This window comes from Scomber japonicus, chromosome 21, assembly GCF_027409825.1.
Source record: "Scomber japonicus isolate fScoJap1 chromosome 21, fScoJap1.pri, whole genome shotgun sequence".
In the NCBI taxonomy this organism is placed as follows: Eukaryota; Metazoa; Chordata; class Actinopteri; order Scombriformes; family Scombridae; genus Scomber; species Scomber japonicus.
The window spans coordinates 12,019,790-12,043,511 of NC_070598.1; the positions used below are offsets into that span (position 1 = coordinate 12,019,790).

Sequence of the window (23,722 nt, forward strand, 5' to 3'; positions counted from 1 at the left end):
AGGATTTGCCAATTATCATTCCACCGAGGGAACAAACGCACAAGGAAACGACTTCTGAGGAGGCACAAGGTGATTGAGAGGAATTAAATCCTGGAAGCACTGAAGCTTTTCGTGTACAAAAACCATGAAGGAGAACGATAAGCTGTCCAAAATCGGACCATTTATCACTTTTTAAATATTTCTAGTCAGAAAACTGCAGCCATTTACTAAACTAAGAACATTAGACAGCTGAAGAGTACTTTTAATAGTAGTAGAAGTGGTGATTTTTTTTCTTAATGACAATTCTTGGGTGGATGGGGTCAGTTGTGTCAAAATATTTAAATATATCTAACATAATCAGGTTTTACATTGTTACAGTACACCAATAACAGCTCAGGACATGTGCACCTGTAGCCTGGTACAAAACACCAAGAAGTGTCACCTCTGTTTTATTGAGAGGCGTCGGATATTCTCATGATCAAGAATGTGACATTAGTGTTTGTAATGTGCTTGAATGAAGCTCATATTTAGCTTCTTTCAGTCAAAAATAAAGCACAACCTTAACCTGACTTTGGCAGCCAGCAGCTGTCAGTCCACACAAATTCAAAAAGAAAGTGTGGTGGAGGTTTTCTGTGTCAACCCAGGATGATAGCAAGGGTTAAAGACACCGCCGTGCTTCCCATGTGTGGTTAACAAACTCTAATTGAACACAAATTGACAGTTTTAGTGATATTCTACAAAAAATCACAACTCCCCTTCATCACTTTAAATAAAAAGTGATACAGAGCAGGTATGACTCACACAGGCATCGTGCAGAGTGATTTACTGTTGGTGTTTTTCTGGAATTCTCTGTTTTCTTGGATAACATACTGTTTTGGTGATGTTAGAGAGAAACATCTGGATTGTTTACAGATGTCGTCATTGCAGGAAATAGCAGAAAAGGTGTTGCCTCATTGTTTGGTCTGAGCTAAGCCATGAAAAGTGACAACAGCATTCATCCTGTGTGTCAGCACTCATCTATGACATTCTAAATGTCAGTGTTTGGTCACAGTTATTCTTTGTAACCTTGTACGGTGAATTAATCCAGCCATGGCTTATAAACAGTAGATCGGTTTCAGTTCCTGATCATAAAAAGGTTACTATAAAAAGTTTTAGTTTCAACACTGTCTGTCTGTTAATGAGGAACAGTGAGTATGATCTCACTACCACAGTTACAGTGAAGTTTTTGAGGTAGAGAAAGTTATAAAACATCCACAGAAACTTCTAGAACCATCCCTGTACTATTATCTACTTCTTCTGTGTGGCTTAGTGCACATGGCATGTCTCAATTAGGGCTGAAACAATTACTCTAATTATTCGAATAATTTGATTACAAAAAATGATCGAGGCAGTTTTTCATGAATGGAAGCTTCGTTTAATGCATTTAACTTTCATATGACTTGCTCTGCTTGTGTTTTACACGGATGGTTAAACTGACGCACATCGCGTTACTCGCTATGTCGCGGAGCAGTTTACTAGAGAGTGAAAACTACAAAGTGTGTGCGGCATCTAGTCACACACACACACACACACACACAGATCGGTTTTCTATCGTTTATTTGCCCGTCATGTCTTCTTTTTCTAACATCACCGTGTGGATCATTAAGCTTGTTGTTCTAGTTAATGAACTATCAGCTTCTACCTGCTGAGGAGATTTCAGTCAGTCAGTCAGCAGTAGGAGATGAGGAGAGGAGCAGAGAGGCTGATCTCAGGTCTCTATACTGAAAGCCTGAGGTAGGAGGAGCAGGGGAATCTAGTGCGCTTAATTTGTATGGTAGCCTAATGATGCAAGAATTAAAGTCAGTCACACTAAAAGTAAGTAAGTTCATGTATTTGTTTCAGATGGCACTGAAGTTAAATCCAATAAATGGGGTTAGTTTTGATTAAAACAATTGAATATTCAGACCAAATAGCCTTTGTCTAAGTTATAAATCTTGTTTCAAAGTAATTTGACTTTTCTGTATTATTATTTTCATGTATTTGTTTCAGAAGGTAATGCAGTTAAATGCAATAAATGGGTTTAGTTTTGAATAAAGCCCACTTGATTGTTCATGTTCAGAGACATGTCTTTTTTGTCCTTTTTCTCATTTTTACTTTCGCTATTTAATAGAATTTAAATTACTCGATTAATTGATGAAATAATCGATAGAATAATCGATTACAAAAATAATCGATATCTGCAGCTCTAGTCCCAATCATTCATTTGTTTCAAAATATGTCGCATGGAGTCCCAGGATGATTGCAAGTCCTATACAAGTATTAAAACATGTTGTGGGAAAAATATGACAATTTGAAACACGTTCAATATTCAGTTGGTCATAAAACCTGGACAGCACAATAAGAATCCACTGTAACCTACATAAGCCGACATTAGATGGATTTTGAATGCAGTGTTTTTTATGAAGCAGTGTAACTGGATGCCATACCTGTTTGTAGAGTAAAGTCCTGTTCTTGGGCTTGTGGCTGATGTGCTGGGTATAGCAGCGACCCAGAGCTGCCAGGTCCTTCATTATGGAGTTGAGCGCTTCCTCGTCATCTAAAGACAAAATACACACAGTCAGTTAGATGCAATGATGTTTTGAGCCTGGATTACAGAACTGAAACAGATACATCTACTGTTTATAAGCCATGGCTGGATAAATTCACCATACAAGGGTACAGAGACTAACTGTGACCAAACACTGACATTTAGAATGTCATAGATGAGTGCTGATAGACAGGATTGGTGCTGTTGTCACTTTTTATGACTTGGCTCAGACCAAACAATGAGGCAACACCTGTTCTGCTATTTCCTGCAATGACGACATCTGTAAACAATCCAGATGTTTCTCTCTAACATCACCAAAACAGTATGTTATCCAAGAAAACAGAGAATTACAGAAAAGCACCAACAGTAAATCACTCTGCACGATGCCTGTGTGAGTCATACCTGCTCTGTATCACTTTTTATTTAAAGTGATGAATTCTAATACAGATAAACTTCACAGTGCTGATCGCCTCTAAACTACATACTCTGCATACAAAAGATGTGTAAGAGCAAAGGTGTTTAATAATGCAACATGGGTGTGTACGATTGGCTGTCGCATAGGGCAATGTGGTCACAAATGTGTAGCCTGAAGCTTTGTTATCAAGAACTTTGATATTTCCTTTGATATGAGTAGAGCAATTTCAAGAGTATAATTCTTTAGCTTGAACACGTTCCTGTAATCAGACACAGATTGATCTTTTCTTTTGTCAAACACCGACAGATTCAAAAGTGGCTGACTCTGTGGAGCTGAGCATGAGCTTATTGACTTTGATGTAGAAATCAGAGGCAAGTCAAGTGTGTTTCAAATTCATAATTTCCTCCTTACATGGGAAAAAGTGTCCAGTCTTTAGTTTTCATTATTGAACCCTTAAAATTCATTTAGCAAACCTGAAAATGCAAAAGAGTGCCACTCAGCATCAAACTGGTTCTCCGCTTCTCACGTCTCACACACACAAACACACACACACACTCATGTGTAAAGGGGGCAATCACGCAGATGAGCGTGTCAGACATTATCATATCAAGAGACTTTAATAGAGCCAATTATGTGAGTGTGGTAATTACAATATAAAGAAGAGGTCGTTGACCTCTGCTCATGCCTGCCTCTCAGATGAAGCCCTGGATTCATTTATGATAAAAAAATAAGAAAAAAACACACACATGCCATTCACAAGGAAACATGGCCAGGTGTGTGCTGTTCAAGACAGACAACACCTGCAGGAATGACCACATTCTTTAAAGCCATCTTTGTATGTGTGGGTGTGTTTGAAAGACCATTGGGTCTGTCATTCACATAGTGAATAGGTACTGTATGTGTTTTGAGTGTGTGTGTGTGTGTTAGTTGCACAGAGAGCAGATGGCGTTTGAGATGGCATTTGATCTTGCTCTCACTGTACGGCTCTGGAGGCCAGCTGTTCACCAACTGTGGGCCAGTCCGTTAGGTTCACCCAGGGGTAACACACACACACACACACACACACACACACACACACACACACACACACACACACACACACACACAATTCCATTTCTATAATCCATCATCTAATCATTGTCATTTTCATTTTACAATTATTCCACACAATCTGCTTTATCTGTTTTGGTTTCCACTTTCTTATACTTCTAAAATGCCTCAAAAAAAACCTTCCCAAATGTTAAATCCTGCATTACTTGAAAAATGTCCTGGCGTAACTTTTATAAACATTCTGCTTCATGCTCTGAACTTTGGCCCAGCCAGTGACCTTCGCTACCATAAATTGGGAACCCCATAATCAGCAGCTAACTATTGACATGGCCAGCTTGTTAGCAAAATCCCAATATAGCAGCAGAACAAACGTGACATCTCCACTGACCGGGCACACCTTCCTCTACTTAGTGAGAAGTTAAATAAGGCAGAGTGATAAGAACAAGTTACACTCACAAAATCTCAGCCCACAGCACAAACAGTAAAAACAGAGAGGGAGTACATTCTGACATGGCTAATCATAAATCAGGTGACGTGGTTTACTTGATTGAGAACGGCTGAGAAGTTAATCTAACTGAATTGAACTGACAAACTGATATGCAAGTTTCCTTTCAAATGGCATGCTGAGAATGTGCCTCGTTAGCACATGCCTTTATGTACTAACAAGTTTATAACTATGTGTGGGTTGCTCAATTGTGATAAGAACAGGTGTTTGTGAGACATACTTCATTGTCTTCCTCCCTTTTCTCCAGTAAGCGATAAGACAGAATGAACAAAAGAGAAAAAAATGAAATCACACCCACGTATATAAACAACTGTTCACAAAACTCCAAAGAGGCAAAAACACACTCCTTCCTTCAATTGCAACAGTGGTGACATTATGACTGCAACTCCCTGTTAGGACTACCAAAGGAGGCCCCACTAGTTTTAATATCTACTGTCAGCGGCGACAGATGACTAACTGACCAGGCCTGTCCCCTCAGAACAGGAAGGAACTGAGTCACTGTCTCTGTCCTGAACATGGAGCTGTGCTAACCACGTTATTCCACATCAGGAAATGAATGGATTTTTGATTGAATCCGTCAAAGATGGACACGTGGGACAAGCGCTTTTCTCCCTAGCCACTTTGTAACCACAACAGGGGAAAAAAAGAACATTACACTACTGATGTCCAGAAATAGTCCACAGTGTCCATCACCATTGACCACAGGTCTAGATAAATCTTTAAATTGCCTGCTTTGTCTGATTAACAATCTAAAATTAAAATATATTCAATCAAGCAGAGCCAGTTATTCAATGGCAATTTTGCTTTAATTACATGACTTCAACTTCAACATTACTTTACATAAAAAAAAAAAACACGGCAACAATAAAAAATGTGTTAGGTCATTCTGCAAAAATGATCATATCATCAAACCCAACAACAATTTTGGCAAACACTACCTCCATCTTTATTTCTCACTGTTGCTGCTGCTGTCTCTGGTGACAACTGTTGTTTCAGTCCTGCCTCTACAGGCTCCAGACTACTTTGTGCACTTGCAGTCAAGGATACAAAACAAACAACGGAGGCCTGCATGTGTGTGTGTGTGTGTGTGTTTGCCTGTTCTGTAACCTATGTATAATAGCGGAGAGGGACGAGAGGGAGGGTGGGTGGGTGGGTTGGCGAAGGGGGCAGTGAGAGTGTGAGAAATGCGTGGTGGCGTACAGAGCTGGTTGCAACGGCTGCCTATAAATGAATGTATTACATCACTCTGGCCTGGTCCACAGCCACTGCCAGACCAAGGCCAGCCAAGGCTAACCACCAGCACAGTGGAAAGCAACCAGCTCACACACCAACCACACATCCCTGCCAGGAGCAGCCTCACAAACAGACTACAGGAACTTCAGGCACCTCATGTCAGCGTGATTCAACAGGAGAGATTTTGTTTCGTCTCTTCTAGTATGTGGATTGTTGATCCACGATGGGACACCTGAAATATATTTCCTGTGCTTATTCTTGTGTCTTGGGTAAAATGTGACCAGCATAAGAAAAGGGGGAATTCCAGGAAGCCAAGCAGAGCGAGCAACATTACACAATGGAGGCTGATTTCTGGGCATTGCATCATCACTCTGCATCTTTCTTTCTTTTTTTTCTTCTCAGGCAAAAGCTGGGAGAGTGGCAGAGGGTGAAATGAAGCAGGAACCTCTGTCCAAGTTCGTTCACTAAACTGTGGCTGTGCTCGAGCTGACGGTTCTCAAGAGACCTGAACAGTCAAAAGAGTTTGCAGCTGAAGATACATAAACTTGCTGCTGACCGAGGAGTGTTTAAAGAATAGCACTGGCTATGAGAGAACTGCAACTTGCAGGCTAACAAAGTGTGCGCAAGGGCCAGCGAGGCAGCGACTTTGTGTGTGTGAGGCAGGCTGCCTGAATGAAGACATTGAGGGGATTTCCTGGTGCCGAGAGACACATCATGGCAAAGGCATCCGGCAGGATTAGCAGCTGGAGCCAAACGTGTCCTCACTCTGCAGCAGCAGCACGGGCCAAGCTCTGACGCACAACACACACATACGCACAGATGCACACACACACACTAGCTATAATAAGAGAGGCACACTCTAAACTCTCGTCCCTACACACCTTGCTGTTCATCGAAACTCTGATGCAGCTAATTTAACACCTAATGGGTGTAATGTTTAAACCCCTGAGGTTAATCTTTCACTAAGAATAATGGCTCTGATGTAATGTATTGTGGGTGCGCGACAATAGTTGGGCAATTAATGTTTGTATTGTACAAGTTCTTTTCTGAAAGTCTTTTCATTGAGGAATGTCTGCAAAAACCTCCATTCAGTGTCTGAAGGCACATTCCTTCTCTCAGGCTGTATTACCACCAAATAGTAATAAGAAGGTAATGAGCTCTTAAAGAGGGCTTTGTGCATATTGAATTCATGTTAAAGGAATAGTTCAACATTTTGAGGAACACCCTGGACATGATGAAAAAGTGTTTTTCTTCCCAAACGGAAAAAAAGTAATTTGAGTATTGTAGGCCTATATGAAAAGGAAGTGTGCAGGGTGTTTTTGTTGTGTTTTGTAGACAGGATTTGGCTTTGGAAGTAGGGCAACAACTAAGAATTTTGTTCATTATCAATTAATCTAAAATAAATAAAAACATCCATCATAATCCATCTTTTAATTACTTGTTTTGTCTGACCAACAATCCAAAAACCAAAAGATATATAATAAAACAGAGCAATTAGCTTAGCATAGCAAAAGGAATAGCTGCAGGCGGAAACAGCAAGTCAGGCTCACTCTAAAATTCACAAACACATCCATAAACACCTCCAAAGCTGAGTGGCAGGGCAAAAATGTATCCAAAATAGATAGCAAGAAAAACTCTCTAAGCTAGCTAGCTAGCATTATAACTGTTTTGACAGGGCTAGGCTAACACTCATGCTAACCTAAGCTAATCATCTCCTGGCTCTAGTTCCGCAATGGAGTAGCTGCAATGATTACTTGATGAACTGATAACTGGTCGCCAACTATCTTGATTGATTAATTATTTTGAGTCAAACAAAAAATTGCCACATTCTCAAATTTCAGCTTCTCAGATGTGAACTTTTTTTTTTATGACAGTAAACTGAATATCTTTGGGTTGGGACATTGGAAGGCATCACCTTTGGCTTGTGGGAAAAGTTCATTTTTATAGACCGAATAATTCACTCATCAGTTAATCCATGAAGAAAATAATGGTTAGTTGCAGCTCTACATAAGATATCAATCATTGTGTATTCCCCCAAATGCCAAATGATTCCTTTAAGTCAGTATTACTCATTGCGTGGCTTGCAAACTTCATGTGGTTTGCCAAACTTTAAATGGTGGCTCACATTGCAGCTAAGAATTATGATAACGTTGCCAAAACACATAATTCAAAAGCATTGCAACAACAAGCTACAAATATACCATGAAGAAAGTCAAGGAAATGATGGACTGTTTCTGCTCATCACAGTACTAAGAAAGCCTGATTGTAATTCAGATTGGATTGGCTGCATTACATACTGTTTGTCGTGGGATGACAAAATTAGTGGGCAGATTTGCTTCATGGTTAAGGGGATTTTTGGTGTTTTATGTGATAGAAGTGGTTCTACAATTGACTGTGTCCTGTCAGTGTGGCTCCCATGAAAAAAAATAGTGAATATCACAACTTTAAGCAATAGGCCTACTGCTTTTTGATTAAAGCTTACCTTGTGAGTTCCTGTTCTGTCCGGGTCCATTTTGGAGACCGTCATCTGTGGAAAAAAAGGCAACACAGTTTTGCATAACAGTGGAAAGAGGTCAAAAAGAGCGGCCAGTGGTGAACTCTGTGTTTTGGTAATGATGCTCAGTACATTGTGTTTGGTTTTTGTATGGAAAGAACAGACAAAAAGATATTGATCCGATATTTTGAGCTGTGTTTATAGAGGTCAGTTAGCAACAGGCTGAGTCTGAAAGCTCCTCCAGGCCTACAGGCCCTGTGCACACATGCAAATACACCACAGGGGAGAGTCTATTGTTTGAGTGGCATTGTATGGAAGAACTCAGTATATGTGTGTGTGTGTGTGTGTGTGTGTGCGGGTGACTGGTTTTGCATAGATGTAGGACTGCATATGTGTGTTCATAGGCCTGGTAGGTGTGAATATAAATAAACATGCGACACTGGAATCATATCTATTTTGAATGCCTGTGGTAGATTTGTATGCGAGAGCCTTCCAATAGCAAAAATCAAGTTTGTGAATTTGAATAAAGTTAAAGAAACAAGAATGAAAACAACAATAAAAATGCGTTAACAAAAACAAGCATGTACACAACATGCCATCTGGAGCTGTTCACAGCCTTCTCTCACTTTTCCTCTTTCTTACATGTATTATTGTTCTCTGAACTGTTCCTGCCATAGGAAGTGTGAGAGGTGTGTGTGTTTATGCGTGCACGGTTTATGTATGTACGTACTGTACAGAAAGCTGCATTCGAATACTACTCACCCATGTTTACTGTCATCATCAGGAAGTGGCCCTGTTGAACTCGAGCACAGAGCTCAACTTCTCTCTGCAAGCGAAGACTTCACCCTGTGAGAGAAAAAAAAAACAAACCTGGTTTCAACATCCAAGAGCTGTGCCATTTTCCTTCAGCGTGGTACACATAATATTTCTCTGATTGCACAAATGCAATGGCAAAACAGGACGCAGGTGGTAGTTTCAACACAAAGCTCCCCCCACCCCCACCCCCCCAACATCGGTGTCACCGCTTCTGTTATTTATTTAATCTTTATTTAACCAGGATGGTCTCTTGAGATAAAGATATCCTTTTTTGAAAACTCTTGGCAGACAAATAACAACAAGACGATGCCGGTAACTCTGTTAATCTTTATCCTGTGAATGCCCTGATGTCTCTTTATTGCCTTTTTGAGAGCCACAAGCCAGCAGCAGTGGAGGAATTCCTCAGCGTTTGATGATAAAGAAGCTTCATGCCCTCCTGCGGTGTGGCAACGAGGCAGGCGTGGGTGTTTGTCTAACCAGCTGCCTCAGGTAAAGACCATGAGCACATTGAAGGAAAAGCCAGAGCCTTCTCTACACCCTAAGTTAGTGCACACAGTGCAAAAAAGGAGAGGTGACAGATATGATAATAAATGAATAGAGGAGGAAATGCAGCTGTTTCACAGAGTAAAAGGCTTCCCAACATCCATCTTAGATTGTTTATATATACTAAACTTTCATTTCATACTCCAGGTCAATGAAATGTTTATTTTTTGGAAAGTTGATGGCCGCGTCCTGTAGTAGGCTTCTCTCTACTTCTCTCTCACATGCACACTGTGGGAAACATTTAGTTTTTCTTTGCATACAAGTTTAGAAAAAGGGGAACAGGAACTAGCGTAGCAGCTGCAGTACATGCATTGTGATATTAAAATGTGTGTACTGGTCATAAGCTAATATGGGCCCCAAGACAGCATTAATCGCAAAGCTGAAAGTTTCAGAAACCCAAAGAAGGTAATATGTACATTTAAATTTAAGACATGTAAAACAAGCCTATATATATTTTATGAAAAGAAGTTACTGAGACCACAGGTGACTATTATGGGACAATGATAAATGCTACAGTCACCCAGGTCTAAATAATGCAATATCTATCTCATGTTTGCTAGCTTTAGCTGATATTAGTCATCATAAGATACAAATCATGCCAGAAAATCTAAGGTTGTGTCCTCGACTGTTTTAAATTAAGAAAGGGACAGTTTACTGCTTCTGAATTGAAGTTTTCATTTGTAAGAGAAAACCTTCCTTCAAAAGTTACATAATCCTCCTTTAAAAGCAAGAAGATAGAAAAGCTGAAAATAATACATTTTTAAGGACATAAGCAGTACATTAGCAGTACGCCTATTCCTCTAGACTTGCAGCACAATGAAACCTGTCAACGCCTGCATGAAAATAAGCGTCAGTTACTTAAAAAGTATTATAGTATGAGATTAAACAGCATAAATAGATCAATAAATCAGAACAAAAATAAACTGAAACCAAAAGATGACGACAGAAGAGAAATCCTGCCATATTTATTCTTTTGTCCAATTGTTACGACACACATTTAATACCATATTACAGTACCTCAACTCTTCTGTTCTCTAGTCTTACTTTCAGATTAAGTACATATTTTAGGATTTTTAAGGATACCATGTGATTTTTTATTTAAGATGGGTAACACAGGTTTAGAACTATGTACTAAGTTGGAAAACAGAAAATTAAATATTCTAAAAAAAAAAGAAGATGTATAACAGGTTGTTACGGCTGAGTGATCAGGGCGCTAGCTGCTAATGGCTGCTTGTTGCTACACACAGACAAAACAGACTCTCAGTTACTGTTGTCAGTGGCTACAGTCTCACACTCTCAATGTTTCAGCACCAGTGAAAGAACCAACATTTGATATCAGCTTTACTCAACTGCTGTTTGACTAAAATGTCTCAGTTCTACTGCTGTGACAATTTTCTATTATTTATTTTGGAGGGAATGTACTTCTAAATATGACTACATAGTGCAAATCAAAAGCCGCCCAGTTACAAGAGGAGTGAAAATCAACGTAACACACCAGGGTTAATAACTGGAACATGCATCTATGTGAAGCTTGTAGGGTAAACATATGGAAAAATATATTATATAAAAGAAAACATGCATGTCTATTACAAATATGTAACTAAAAAGATAACAGACATATTGTATTAATTAAAGAGTGAGGGTACATAATCTTCTGCTGGCAGATTCAGTTTGTGGGAGTAAGACCGTCGACAAATTCCAACACAAACTCTCTGGAAAAAGACTAAAGAGTCTCCAGAGAGATTAATGGCAACGCTCCCTGGGTGGTTTGTCTTTTCTTCTTTAAGCATCATTTACTTTCTGTTTTCTCTAGCGTGCATGTTCTATGTGTTTTTAAAGCCTTCAACACTGTCTACAGTATGTGTCTTTTACCCCCAAACACTAAGTACAGACAAACGTTGTAGCCTGTCTGCAGAGACACAAAGACTTTCTCTTTATGTCAGCCTGAAAACTTTTCATAAAAGCAATGAAGACGGTCACTAGAGCAATTTACAGGCTGAGTCACAGGGTGCCAACAGAGTTTGAACATGGGAACACACAGTCAGTGGCACAAATCACAAGAGCATTGGAAAGCTGAAACTTCAAAGCACAAATATGCAGTCCGGGCACAAATGTTTCAAGGGTGACCACCTTCTGAGGATGTTCCAAATATGTCAAAGTATGTGTGGGCAAACTTATATTAGGCAAAGATAATAAATAGCAGCAAAATGTGGCAGATACTTTGGCTCTTTTACAGCTGATACACCTGTGATTTAAGAAAGAACTGAGTGAATTGCAGAGGGACGGGGGTGTCATATGTCACAGCAAAGCTCTGTGTCAGGCTGTGCTAGTATGGTGCTGCTGACCACACATGAAAGAGTTGAAGAACAGCCATAAGACAGGTGGTCTCCCAATACCATGTCGCCGGGTCTGTCGACGCTACACACACACCAACACACACAAGCACACACGGGAACAGAACAGCCCACCGTCCTGTGCCAGCAAGTCACCAGATGGCCCATCTGTTTCGCCCCTCTGCCCAGCATGATGCCAGGCTAGTGGTGCCCACTGATCGCCAGCCCAATTCTCCACACACTTCTTGGCAGGCAGGCGATGTGACAGCCCCTCTTGTTGAAGATCAAATGCTAATCGCCACTCGCTCTTGTTGCTCTGCAGCCACATGTCCTCCCAAGAAAAGGCTGTCTCTCTACTCAATCATCTTCTGAGTTGAATCACGAGACGAACCTACAGCATGGCTTCATCACATCCAGAAGTGCTTCAATGATGTGACGCGCTTTTACTGTCAGATATGGATAACATCAGCAGTTGGGCCAATGTTTCACTGGCAGAGGCCTCTCCTTTGTCACAGTATGAGGACTGTGCAGAAATGACAGAGGACGTTAATTAAAAAGAAGACAGCAGAGGATGGGATTTCAGATGAGGATTGTGGAGAACTGTCTGAGCCAGACAAAGCAGAGCCACACTCCTCAAACCCAAAAAATGCTATTTTATTTTTATTGGAATGATGGAAGGGAAATCAGAGCCAAGATTATACAGACAAGCACGTATATTCATGCGCACATATGCACTAACTTGTTTCAACTCATTTCAACTGTTACATCATTCTCTAAAACAAGTAAACAGTGCGGTGTTGGTTGTAGGTCTCCAAGGGAGACTCCCCCTTTTTACACGAGAGAAGTGGAAGGTCTGCTCTCCAGCTGCCCGGTGGCCTGCATATGACCTCATCCCTGACATCACTCTTGAGGAGTCCCAAAGAAAGCGCCATTTTGCAGGTCAACTTCTTCTTTGCAATGAGCTTGCGGGGGCTTGTTGGTTTTCCATTTTGCAACACACAGCTTGTCTGCTATAGTCATCGAGTGCCAAAATAGATAATCCGTAAAGAGAACTACAGAGTTGAGTAGGTGGAGATGACAAGACAGCTGTGCGAGTTTGATTGAGGACATGATGCACTAGGGTCAAAGCGCTATGATGATGGAAGCCATGCAAATGATCAGCACTGTGTTCCACTTAGGCGATAAGAATGCTGATTTTCATTTGAACCATCTGTGAAATTGAACTGATTTTAAAAGCCTCTCCTCTGATTGGAAAACCTGGATATTCATGGACTTCAGTGGCATGGTGGTTTAAACTATATGACTGGCAGTACGTTTAAAGGACGATATTACTGTAGAAGTAACACCCCTTCACTCAAAGATGTGTTTTGCTTCTTGTTCCTTCACTTGGATGTTTGAGCTTCACTGTGCAGAATAATGATGAGTTTGGCACTAGACGACTGCTTTCATATTCATCTGCTAAAATTGGAAAGTTTCTCTGTGCTCACTGAAAATCTGAGTTTAAGGCGTGTACTTATAAACTGCCTTGCCTTATGAGCTGATGATGTATGACATTACAACTAGTTTGGAGACAATTATGGTCCAGTATTCAACTTACACAAATGTGTATGGTCACCTGAAGCCTCCAGTGCATATACACTAAGTATGGACTTTATAGTGAAATAAGAGACATCAGTGTCGAGCAATTCAAGTTTTAAAGGTTGCAACATTTGCATATTAATTCTGGATTTTTTTTTAATGAGGGGGAAAGAGTGGATATTTTAATGAGATAACTGAACAGATTTTTGTGGAAAACCTTATTAGAATAAATTATTATTCAAAGTAGAGTTATTTATACATCTGTGAAATTATCAGGAAGGGATTTTTAACTGAATCATGTGTACTGACCAATTTTGCATGCTTGTTATGTAATGAAGTTTCAACATCAAAATGTTTCAAGAGTCTGCTGATTCATGTTGCACAGAGGTTAACTTCATGGAAACCAGTGGATGTCCGCAACAAGCATTTCTGTGAAGTGCAATAATCAGGAAATTGTCCTTTTAACAATTGCGTGTGCTGCTGACTTGATAACATCCCACAATAATAATAATTATGAGAAGTTCAGTTATATAGCACCATTCAAGAGCAGATGTAACAAAGTGCTTCACAATAAAAACAAACAAAAAGAAAATAAAAAGCAAACAAGAGACCGAGCAATGAAAATTAAATGCTAACGTCCAAAATGTATAATTGAATATCGTCCACATAATAATGTGTAGAATTACTTATTATCTGCCCAAGCAGAAGTAAGTACAAACAGCAACATGCCCAGGACAGAACCTTGGGGAACACCACAAAACAAAGATTCAGTTAGTAAAGCATAATTATGAATTATGACCGAAAGGAGGCTGACAGGTACGAGAAAAACCAAAACCAAAACTACAATCCAAAACTAATCCAGAGATACCCACACACTGCCTGAGCTCTCAATCAATATACAGTGGCCCACAGTATCAAAAGCAGCACTGAGATCTAATAGCAACAATACAAATCACTCTCCTGCATTTGTTAACAGATTATTTGACACTCTGAAAAGAGCTGTCTCTGTTAATTACAACCAATGGAAACCAGACTGAACTTGTTGAAAGTGTTGTGCTCATTTAAGACAGCTGTAAGCTGCTTAACAACCATTTTTTCCTAAGACCTTTGCTATAAAAGGTAACTTAGACATAGGCCTGTGGTTCTGGGGCAGAGTAGCATCCAGATTTGTCTTTTTAAAAGTGCTTGAACAGCATGTTTATGTCAACATTGTTGCTCCGAAACAAATCCGACAGCAGTGATGACAGTAATGTCAGCTCTAGCAGGCTGTATCCAAAATAGAATGAACAATACAAACCAACACTGTCAGGCACTAATAATGCATCATATGACTAACATCATTAAGAAAACGGTGAGCTGGTCACAATACCCGGCAGGCTGTCTGAATTGCAACACGGGCAGGAAGTGAAGGGTGATTAGTGAGCCACGGATATTTAGGTGACTTACGCTTTTTAAAAAGGTCAGAGGCGGGGGTGTCCTGTCCGCCGAACGCCTGCCAAAACTGTGCTGTGGCCACCCTGCATGAGTCACAAGTGTTATGCTGGCTGATTCTGGGAAGAAAGACAATACTGTATGTCCTCCTGCAGACTGGGCCTGCTGCTGGTTTTCTAAGCGGGGACACACACAAGGACGTCAGGCGGACATCACTCCACGTGGGGCCTCAGCACTCATCCATCATAACCTTGGCTCTCCCTTTTGCTTTGTCTCACAGGAGTTATTGCTGAAAAGAGATCCAAGCTCTTCAATGGGACACAAGGTTTAACAACACTTTCCTACAACACAACAAGAGGACTCTTCCTGTGATCTGGCACTAAATCTATGCTTTGTTTCAAATAAAGTAATTTCCCTTTTATTTGAAGCCATTACTTACACCTTTGTATCTCTGTTTAAACTGTAAATGAATGCTTGGTTAAAAGATAGATACTGGAGTGCCAATTTCTCAAGGGAACTCAAAGGAAACTTGTGGACTAGTGACTCTCTTGTAGGGGAGCAATAATCATTGTCATTATTGATTATTATATCTTTTTCTTCTCCACTAATCATTAGGGTACCAACCAAAGAGTATCAAAAACAGTCAGGTACTAAAAGCCAGTGTTGACTGTAGGACTGCGACTAAAAATAATTCTCAATAATGATTTATCCTTAAAAAATGCACATCTCAATTTCCAAAAACGCAAGTAGACATTTTCAAATAGTTCTTTTTTGTCTACTTTTATATTATAAAGACAACGATATGGTAACTGGAAGCAATGAATTCTTGTTATTTTTGTCTATTGTCTATAAAACTATTATATAATTGACTTTTTTTCAGCTGACTGAGTTTTCTCAAAATTAGCCAGTATGTTTTTCAGGAAAACTACTTACAACTGTTTGTATTCTTACAGGATTAAACATTTGAGAAAAAATTTAACAAGGTAGGTCAGATACTATACCATAAAAAATGACACATTTTTAAGAAATACTCAACTCGATTTCCAAGATCCTAACTTTCAAATTGCTATCAATAAAATCCCAAGGACACAATTGGAGAGAGCGGTTGGTATAATCAGGTCATGAGAAAAGTGGAGCTGGACATACAGTGTTAACTCCAGCCACTGATACCAATCCAGTGTAAGAGGATCCTCCTCAGTTAAAGTGATGGCTCTATTAGCTCAGAGGTACGTAGATCCATCCACCATTGTGATCAACCGCACAACACTGCCTATAAATAGCCAAATGAAGGAGTGATTCTTCTACCGTCCACATTATATTCAGTACTCGGATCACGAGAACCATACTCTCACCCCCGAGAGGAATCAAAGTACAATCTGTAGAGCAAGCTGTCTTTTCCATTATGCGGTGACATGCTATTACAAGCACATTCATTCATTGTGTTTCTCCACCCAAATGCAGCCATGCAGAAACAACTCATACACTTCAACCCATGTCACGAGACAGAATGTCAAACAGCTGTGGTTCAGGAGGAGGCAAGAAAGTATTTCTATTTTACCACCAAGCAGTTTATCCATGAAAAGTATCTCGGTCCTGGGAGTTTGATACTCAAGTGGCTGAGTGAGAGTGACAATGAAAAATCCAAAAGCAATTTCATGATTTAATTTCAAGAGTCCCCCCTGTTGACTTTATTTAACACCTCTGCAAAAAACCACAAACTGGCTTTTATTTATAAATTCATATAACATATGGACTCCACTAGACATCAAAAGCAATGGTGTCTAACCATTTATAGCAACGTTGTACACAAACTTGTCCTCAGTGTTATTGTACGAGTCCAGTCTGGAAGTGTGTTTCCGGCTGTCCTTGCAGCCTCAGGCTCTGCTGCCGCTGATGGCATTGTCCTTACGGTCAGACAAGCCGTGCAGACAAAGCTCAATCAAGACAACTTCCTCTTAGTTTGTGGAGAGGAGGGGGCTGGACCTTACTGAACTCTCTCAGATAACGAAAGGCGACTCAGACTGGCTTTGGAAAGCATTCAGCACCAGACTGTTATACATTTTGTTCTGCTGTAGGCTAAACCTAATATTGATAAAGGTTGTATTTTCTGCCTTAAGCCATCACACAAAACTCAATTATGACAAAGATATTAAAAAGTTTTGCAAATTTCCTGAAAATAATAAAGTGAGTTGTTACTTAGATAACCAAGCCCTTAGTTAAGCACCTTACAGATGCAGCATTGTCAGCATTTTCTGCTTTACGTCATCTTGGGCGTGCTGCAATCAGCTCTATACACACCTGTATTTGTGCAGTGTCAATCAATTTTTCCTTGCAAATTAGGTCACACTGTTTGGGGAAGTGCTCAAAACTTTGATCACCAGATTTTTCATCATTAAATCTGGTTTCTTCTTCCTCTTCTTTAAAGTTGGTTCTTTGACTTTGTCAAACTGAAAGGTAAATCCTTGCTAGGGGTTTCTTTGAGGTTCTCTGCATTTATCTCTTCCCATTGTGCTCTCAATCTTCACATATCTTTCAGTTCCTGATGCTAAGAAGCATGATACTTCTTTCTTGTATGATTGGTATAATATAGGTGGTATCTGGTGGGTGTCTGGTGAGTGGTCGGCTTCTGGTGAATTCAGCATGTGATAGCATGACTTCACACTCCCCACTGAGCAGAGAGCATGAGGGAGAGGTCACATTCCCTCTGATTTAGATACTATTAACTTGCAAAGAAGCCAGCACTGAACAGCAAGATTTTAAGGAGAGTTAATAGATGAATACAAGCCACAAATGTGAATGATCAATCAAGACTTTTCAGTGCCTTGAAACTCAGCAGACTACAAATAATACTGACTGTTGCACCAACTTGACATATAAAACAGAAAGTTGAGCCTGTGACAGGAGTGATAAACTCCAGTTTCAGACCCATTTACTCATTAGTCCCATTAAGACACAATTATTAACCATTCGTTTCTGTCTCTGGCTGGTGATCTGGCTGTGGGATCCAGTCCTGTTATCAGCCAAATGGATTGTTTTGCTAGGGGCACACCAAGCATATCAGTGGGCGGTTTCCATTTGACAGTTTGCCTCTCACTTTAAGGCTATTTCTGAGACCCCCAGGGCTCGCCAATGTGCTGATAAACCCATCCGTCAGTTTGCTACTCAGGCCTTCGTCCTGTGAGTGCAGTTCTTGTTGATTTGATTTGATGAACAGAACACAATGGCCTCATTAAAATCTAATTTGTCGGATTGTCACAGAGGTCTGCCATCTCAAGAATATACAGACGGGTGACAAATTCAAGGAAAAAGTTGAATAAATGAGTGGAGAAACATAACAAATGCAATTGCTTCAACACAGCTTCACTAGATGGTACAATTAAGCAGTTAACATCCAGTCATGCTATGTAGCATGTATAAAAATACTGAAAAGGCCCAGATAATTGTGATTTTTGTATCAAGAGAAAAGTCACTTTGAAAGAGGGCTCATTGTTGGGGCACGGATGGTAGGAGCTTCAGTCACAAAGACTGCTCAACTGGCTGGTGTTTCAATAGGAGCAGTGACTGGAAAGTGACATCTGCATTTAGATCTATGAGAAAGACATCAATAAATAGTGTTGGACACTGTGGTCTTCAGCACACATTTCATGACTGTGATGCTCATGCATTAGTGCGATATGTGAGGAAAAACAGAAGAACGACTCTTCCTCAGGTGACTGAGAATGTCAACACAGGACGAGATCTGACTGTGTCAGCAAGAACAGTCCGTCGACAATTACATAGAGAGGGATATTATAGTAGGGTTGCTGTGCATAAACCCCTCATTACAATGAAGAAGCACATTTGTGAGTTCAGTGGCACAAAACCATCAGTGCTGGTCTACAGAAATGTGGAAAAAAGTAATATGGTCGAATGAGTCATCCTTCACCATATTTCCAACAAGTAGATGAGTGCATGTGTGGCATACATCAAGAGATTGGTACAGGCCTGATTGCTTGACCCCTACAGGGAGGGGATTTAGTGGTTCTGTTATGCTGTGGGGGGCATTTTGCTGGCATGTTATGAGTCCACTTGTCCCCCTTAGAGGGAAGGGTCACTGCAAATCAATATAAAAAGTTGTTCTGAGTGATCATCTTTATCCTATACTGATGGGAGTGGTCTCTTCCATCCATAGGGCACGAGGGGTCACTGAGTATAAAAATTAAGTGAATAAATGCTATGGCCTTCACAGTCACCAGGTCGCGATACAGGTGAACACCAATGGGAAATTTAAGAAAACCAGGGAGACAATATTGGGTCAAAAAAACATGCAAAGGATTTGAAGAGGGTTCCTTCTTCCAGTGAAACACCAGTTTCACTAACCACTGAATCACAGAGGTCTGGAAGACGAACAGTAAAGAAAAAAGGAAGCAGACTGTGAGTGAGTCCACAGAAACAGGATGACAGTGACTTTCCAGAAAACACTGGCACCTCTAGACATGCAATTATGCTTCACTGATGATAAATAAAGCACACACCATCATTAAGAACATGTAAAACATTGCCAAGAGACTTCAGGGCTCAAAATAACCACCAATAATCAAACAAAAAGCTTTATTCTAGAAATAAAACATGACTATATCCACAAATCATATCTACTTGATGCAAAAATGAGGCATTTATAGGTCCAAATTCAAATTCTCTGAAGAAACTGAAATAATTTGGGGTTGCAAGTTTACACTTAAAAGAATGCTTGTCCATTAGATCTGCCACCAGCAAACATACTGCACATGCTTATGTCTTATTAAAAAAGCAATTTCAACTGCACATGGCCAAATTAATAAGACTACCACTATTTAATGTCCTGCCAAAGCATTTGCTATACACAGTGTTAATCACTGGAGAGATCTTCCAGGCTGGACTCTTACCTTGTTATCTATGTGTCTCCATCTTCTAGTTGTGGCCGCAGGATTGATGAAGACAAACTGAATGAGGAGTGTATGTTATCACAGATAAACGACAGATAGAAAGAGGGGGCGAACAAAAATCCCAACTGATGCAGAGCAATTCTTCCCAAAACAGTAAGGCTGATATCCGGAAACTGCTCTCTGTGCTGAAGAGCAGAAATTACAAATACAGTGTCTCTTCAGGCAGAAAGACCTCTCTCTCTCCAGGTGTATAATCCAGAGCTGGCGGACGCGTTTACAGACAGGAATTAACTGCATCGGTTAATGTTTTAAGAGTAAAGTTTTTTTCCACCCTGCGCTTAGCTTGTCTCCACACACACTACAGTGTGGCGCTGAGTTTCCCCCGGAGCTGCGCCTCTGATGTCAGCGTCAACGTGAGCTCCAGGAAGTGGTGACGCGCGCTCCGGTGGTGTGTTTCCAAGGCAGCGGCGTCAAACTGTAGCGTGCATCGCCTCCCTGTGGTCACCTGGAGCACATACAACACCTGCTCCAAGAGAGTCTATTCTATTCTATTCTATTCTATTCTACTCTACTCTATTCTGCTCTACTCTACTCTATTCTATTAGACTCCACTGTACTCTATTCTATTAAACTCTAAACTCTACTCTACTCTACTCTACTCTACTCTATTCAACTCTGCTCAATTTTACTCTACTCTACTCTACTCTACTCAACTCTACTCTACTCTATTCCACTTCACTCTACTCTAATCAACTCTACTCTGCTTAATTCATCTCTACTCTACTCTATTCCACTCTTCTCTACTCTAATCTACTGTACTCTGTTTAATTCTACTCTACTCTACTCTACTCTACTCTGGTTTTAGTGGAATTGTACCAGGTTTGTTATCTTTTCACTGTTTTAACAATTGTAATTGTAACTGTAATTGGTTGTATTTATTTTAACATGGACCCCAGGAAGAGTAGCTGTTGCCTGGGTAACAGCTAATGGTGATCCAAATAAACTTCTCTACTCTACTCTATTCTACTCTATTCTGCTCTACTCTAGTTTAATTGTAATAAAATTCTATATCACATCAAATCTTGTATTGTACTGTACTTTGCAGATGTTTAAGGCACTGAAAGTAAAGCAAGGATATTTTTTAGAAATTATTCCATTAATAGTTTTTAATTATTAGGCTAATTAACTTCATGCAAAGTTGAGCAAACAGAATAAACTTAAATAAAATCAGAATTTGGTGTGAGCACGCATTGCCTTTAAAACAGCACCAGTTCTCCACAGTAGACTTCACCTGCACACACAGTTTTTCAAGGTACTTGGCAGGTCAGTTGTTTCAAGCATCTTGGAGAAGTCACCACAGTTCTTCTGTGGGTTTAGGCTGTTTCAGTTGCTTTTGTCTCTTCATGTAATCCCGGACTGACTCAATGATGTTGAGATCAGGGCTCTGTGTGGGGACCAAACCATCTGCTGCAGGACTCCTTCTTCCTCTTGCTCAATATCGTTCTTTATATCTCTGGCTGTGTGTTTGGGGTTGTTACTGCAAAACAAATTTGGGAATGATCTGGCACCTCCCTCATGGTTTCACACAATTAATAAAAATCAAAACATCTAAAGCACCTGAAACCTTTGCACAATACTGTATATGATGATAAAAATAAATAAAGGAAATAATAAAGTAATAAATAATGTTCTGTTTCTAATGTGATATTGCAAAGGCATCATTATAACAAAACATGTGGCAGAACATTCAAGGTCTGATTAAGTTGCAGAGTTGCACAAGAGTGATTCTTTTTTTAAACTTTGACCACTTGAACAGCAATACCTTACACATTTATTATCAAAACCAAATTCTTATTTCCTAATTCTTTTCTGCTCAATTCTATTTTGATTAATGCCTGGACATTTGACATTACATTTACTTTCTCTGCAGTCTATCAAACTTGAAGAAGGTCACTGTGTAAAACAGAGATGCAAGGTAAGGTAAAAATGCATGCAGGAGTCGCTTTAAGGCACTTTCCACTTTTCCACAATTCTAGTAATTAATTTATCCAAAACTAATTTCCACACAGTGAACCTGGTGCCTTTTAGACCCCTGAGGGATTTTCCCACTTTGTCTGAGTGATAGATGAGTCTTGGTGGCCTTACCTTGCTTGCACTAGTTTGTCCCTCTGCTCCTCCTGTCTTTACCATCAGACACACATTTGACAAATTATTATGCTCTAATCAAGCAGTGCATGGTGACACAATTGTTAATGACTCAAGGACAACTGTGGTGAAACTTAAAAGAGGATCATAAAAACCAATGGTAGGATTAGGTTATAAACTTTCTAACTGTAAAATTTTAAGGACATTTTTTGTTTAACATTTTACGTTCAATTTTTTTTTTCAAGTATGCCTTGAAACAATAGTTAGACTCAGATATGAACATTGAAAATAGGTTTTCTTAAGTAATCATCATATGATTATACATACAAGAAACTTAAAGATCTCTTAATGTGCTTACAGTTCAAGTGATAATTGACAAATTCAACAGTCATCATGTAGTGATTTCAGCAAGCTGTGATTATCAAATTAAGTGGGGATCTTCTAAAGTGTTTTTAGTAAAGAAAATTCCCCCCTTAAGCTCAGAAGTAACTTTTATTGGCCAGTATGAACATTACTGCTGAAGTCACTGAGGGCCAAGCTGTAAGGAAGAGTTACTGCTACAGCTTCAATAAAACCATTAAAAAGTATTCTGTGTTTTTAGCTGAATTTCATACATGACGCAACTACTAATGACAAGCAGTCACTTACTGCAGATGACTTTTCAGGACACATTAAATGTTGAGGTTTTGATATAATTTGAATTATAAATACTAATCATCGGTAGCATGTGTTCGTCTACAATATGTGGAGGTAATGTGCCTGACAGCCACTCTCTGGCACATTACCCAAGACGGCTCTGTCTTATAGGTAAAAGGTGTAAAAGGTGTAATGGTTCACTAATGGCTTAATCCTCACAGGCATGAGGAACAGGAGCATGTCTGAGGTTGCATATGTGTAAGAAACCTGTAAATATCTGTAACATTTCAACTACAACTGAACCTTTTTTTCTGCCAGAATGGAGGCATTTTGTATTCAATCAGCAAACATGTCGACGTCAGCTCCAGACTAATGGACGGTGACAACGTGGATGGGGTGTGGGGGGCATGGGGGGGTAGAGCTGCTCAAATATATCAGGGACAGGGCCATGCAAAGCAGCAGTGCATCGAAAAATGTACTGTAACTAAGGGGATGACTGAATATAGAGTAGCTCAGTTTGGATGTCTTGTCACAATGCTGCACCCTTGCATTATACTGTAAGCTAGAAAATAGGCTACCTGTGTTTAAAAGATTATTTATAATAGCCAGAAAAATACAACACCAGGCAGTCCTGTCTCCTCTTTTCAGCATAATATACCAGAGTACAGGAATAACAAATGCACCACCACTGACCTTGGCCCCATTGCTCTCTTCACATTAGTTCCACACAGCTCTGTTTTATTGTGATCAGACATGCCCTTGCTCTGTGTAAGACTGCTTGAGTGCAATGAATATCAATTGGACATTTGCATCTCTCTGTGGATTTGCGGTGCTTGTAGATGTCTGTACTGTTGAACTGTGCTGTAGATGAGCACCACAGGCAGCTGTTAAGATCAATAACAGACTGTGAGTGAGTGAGTGAGTGTGTCTGTGTCTCTGTGTGTGTGTGTGTGTGTGTGTGTGTTCGTTCCTTGGTGGTTTTTGCAACATCATCTCGCAGATTGTGTCAGAATGATTTAGTGTCTCCAGAGGTAAGCAGGATGCCTTCACAGTCAGTTTTATGAACAGTAATCAAATAATTTTTTTCCAGCATT

At 39.9% G+C, this 23,722-nt stretch overlaps 2 protein-coding genes across 2 annotated transcripts in view; one reads left to right on the forward strand and one right to left on the reverse strand.

Moving 5' to 3' along the window:
• Positions 1-20,217, reverse strand: part of map3k22 (mitogen-activated protein kinase kinase kinase 22) — a 39,286-nt gene extending 19,069 nt beyond the window's left edge. The window contains exons 1-4 of the mRNA XM_053342684.1: positions 19,848-20,217; positions 9,005-9,088; positions 8,231-8,275; positions 2,445-2,554 (exon numbers count right to left, since the gene is read on the reverse strand). Coding sequence (XP_053198659.1) covers positions 2,445-2,554; positions 8,231-8,275; positions 9,005-9,023 — 174 coding nt within the window. The 5' untranslated portion in view covers positions 9,024-9,088; positions 19,848-20,217. The remainder of the gene's footprint in view (positions 1-2,444; positions 2,555-8,230; positions 8,276-9,004; positions 9,089-19,847) is intronic.
• Positions 3,953-23,722, forward strand: part of LOC128382684 (glycine--tRNA ligase) — a 116,768-nt gene continuing 96,998 nt past the window's right edge. Inside the window, exon 1 of the mRNA XM_053342683.1 lies at positions 3,953-3,956. The gene's annotated coding sequence lies outside the window, so the exon portion shown is untranslated. The remainder of the gene's footprint in view (positions 3,957-23,722) is intronic.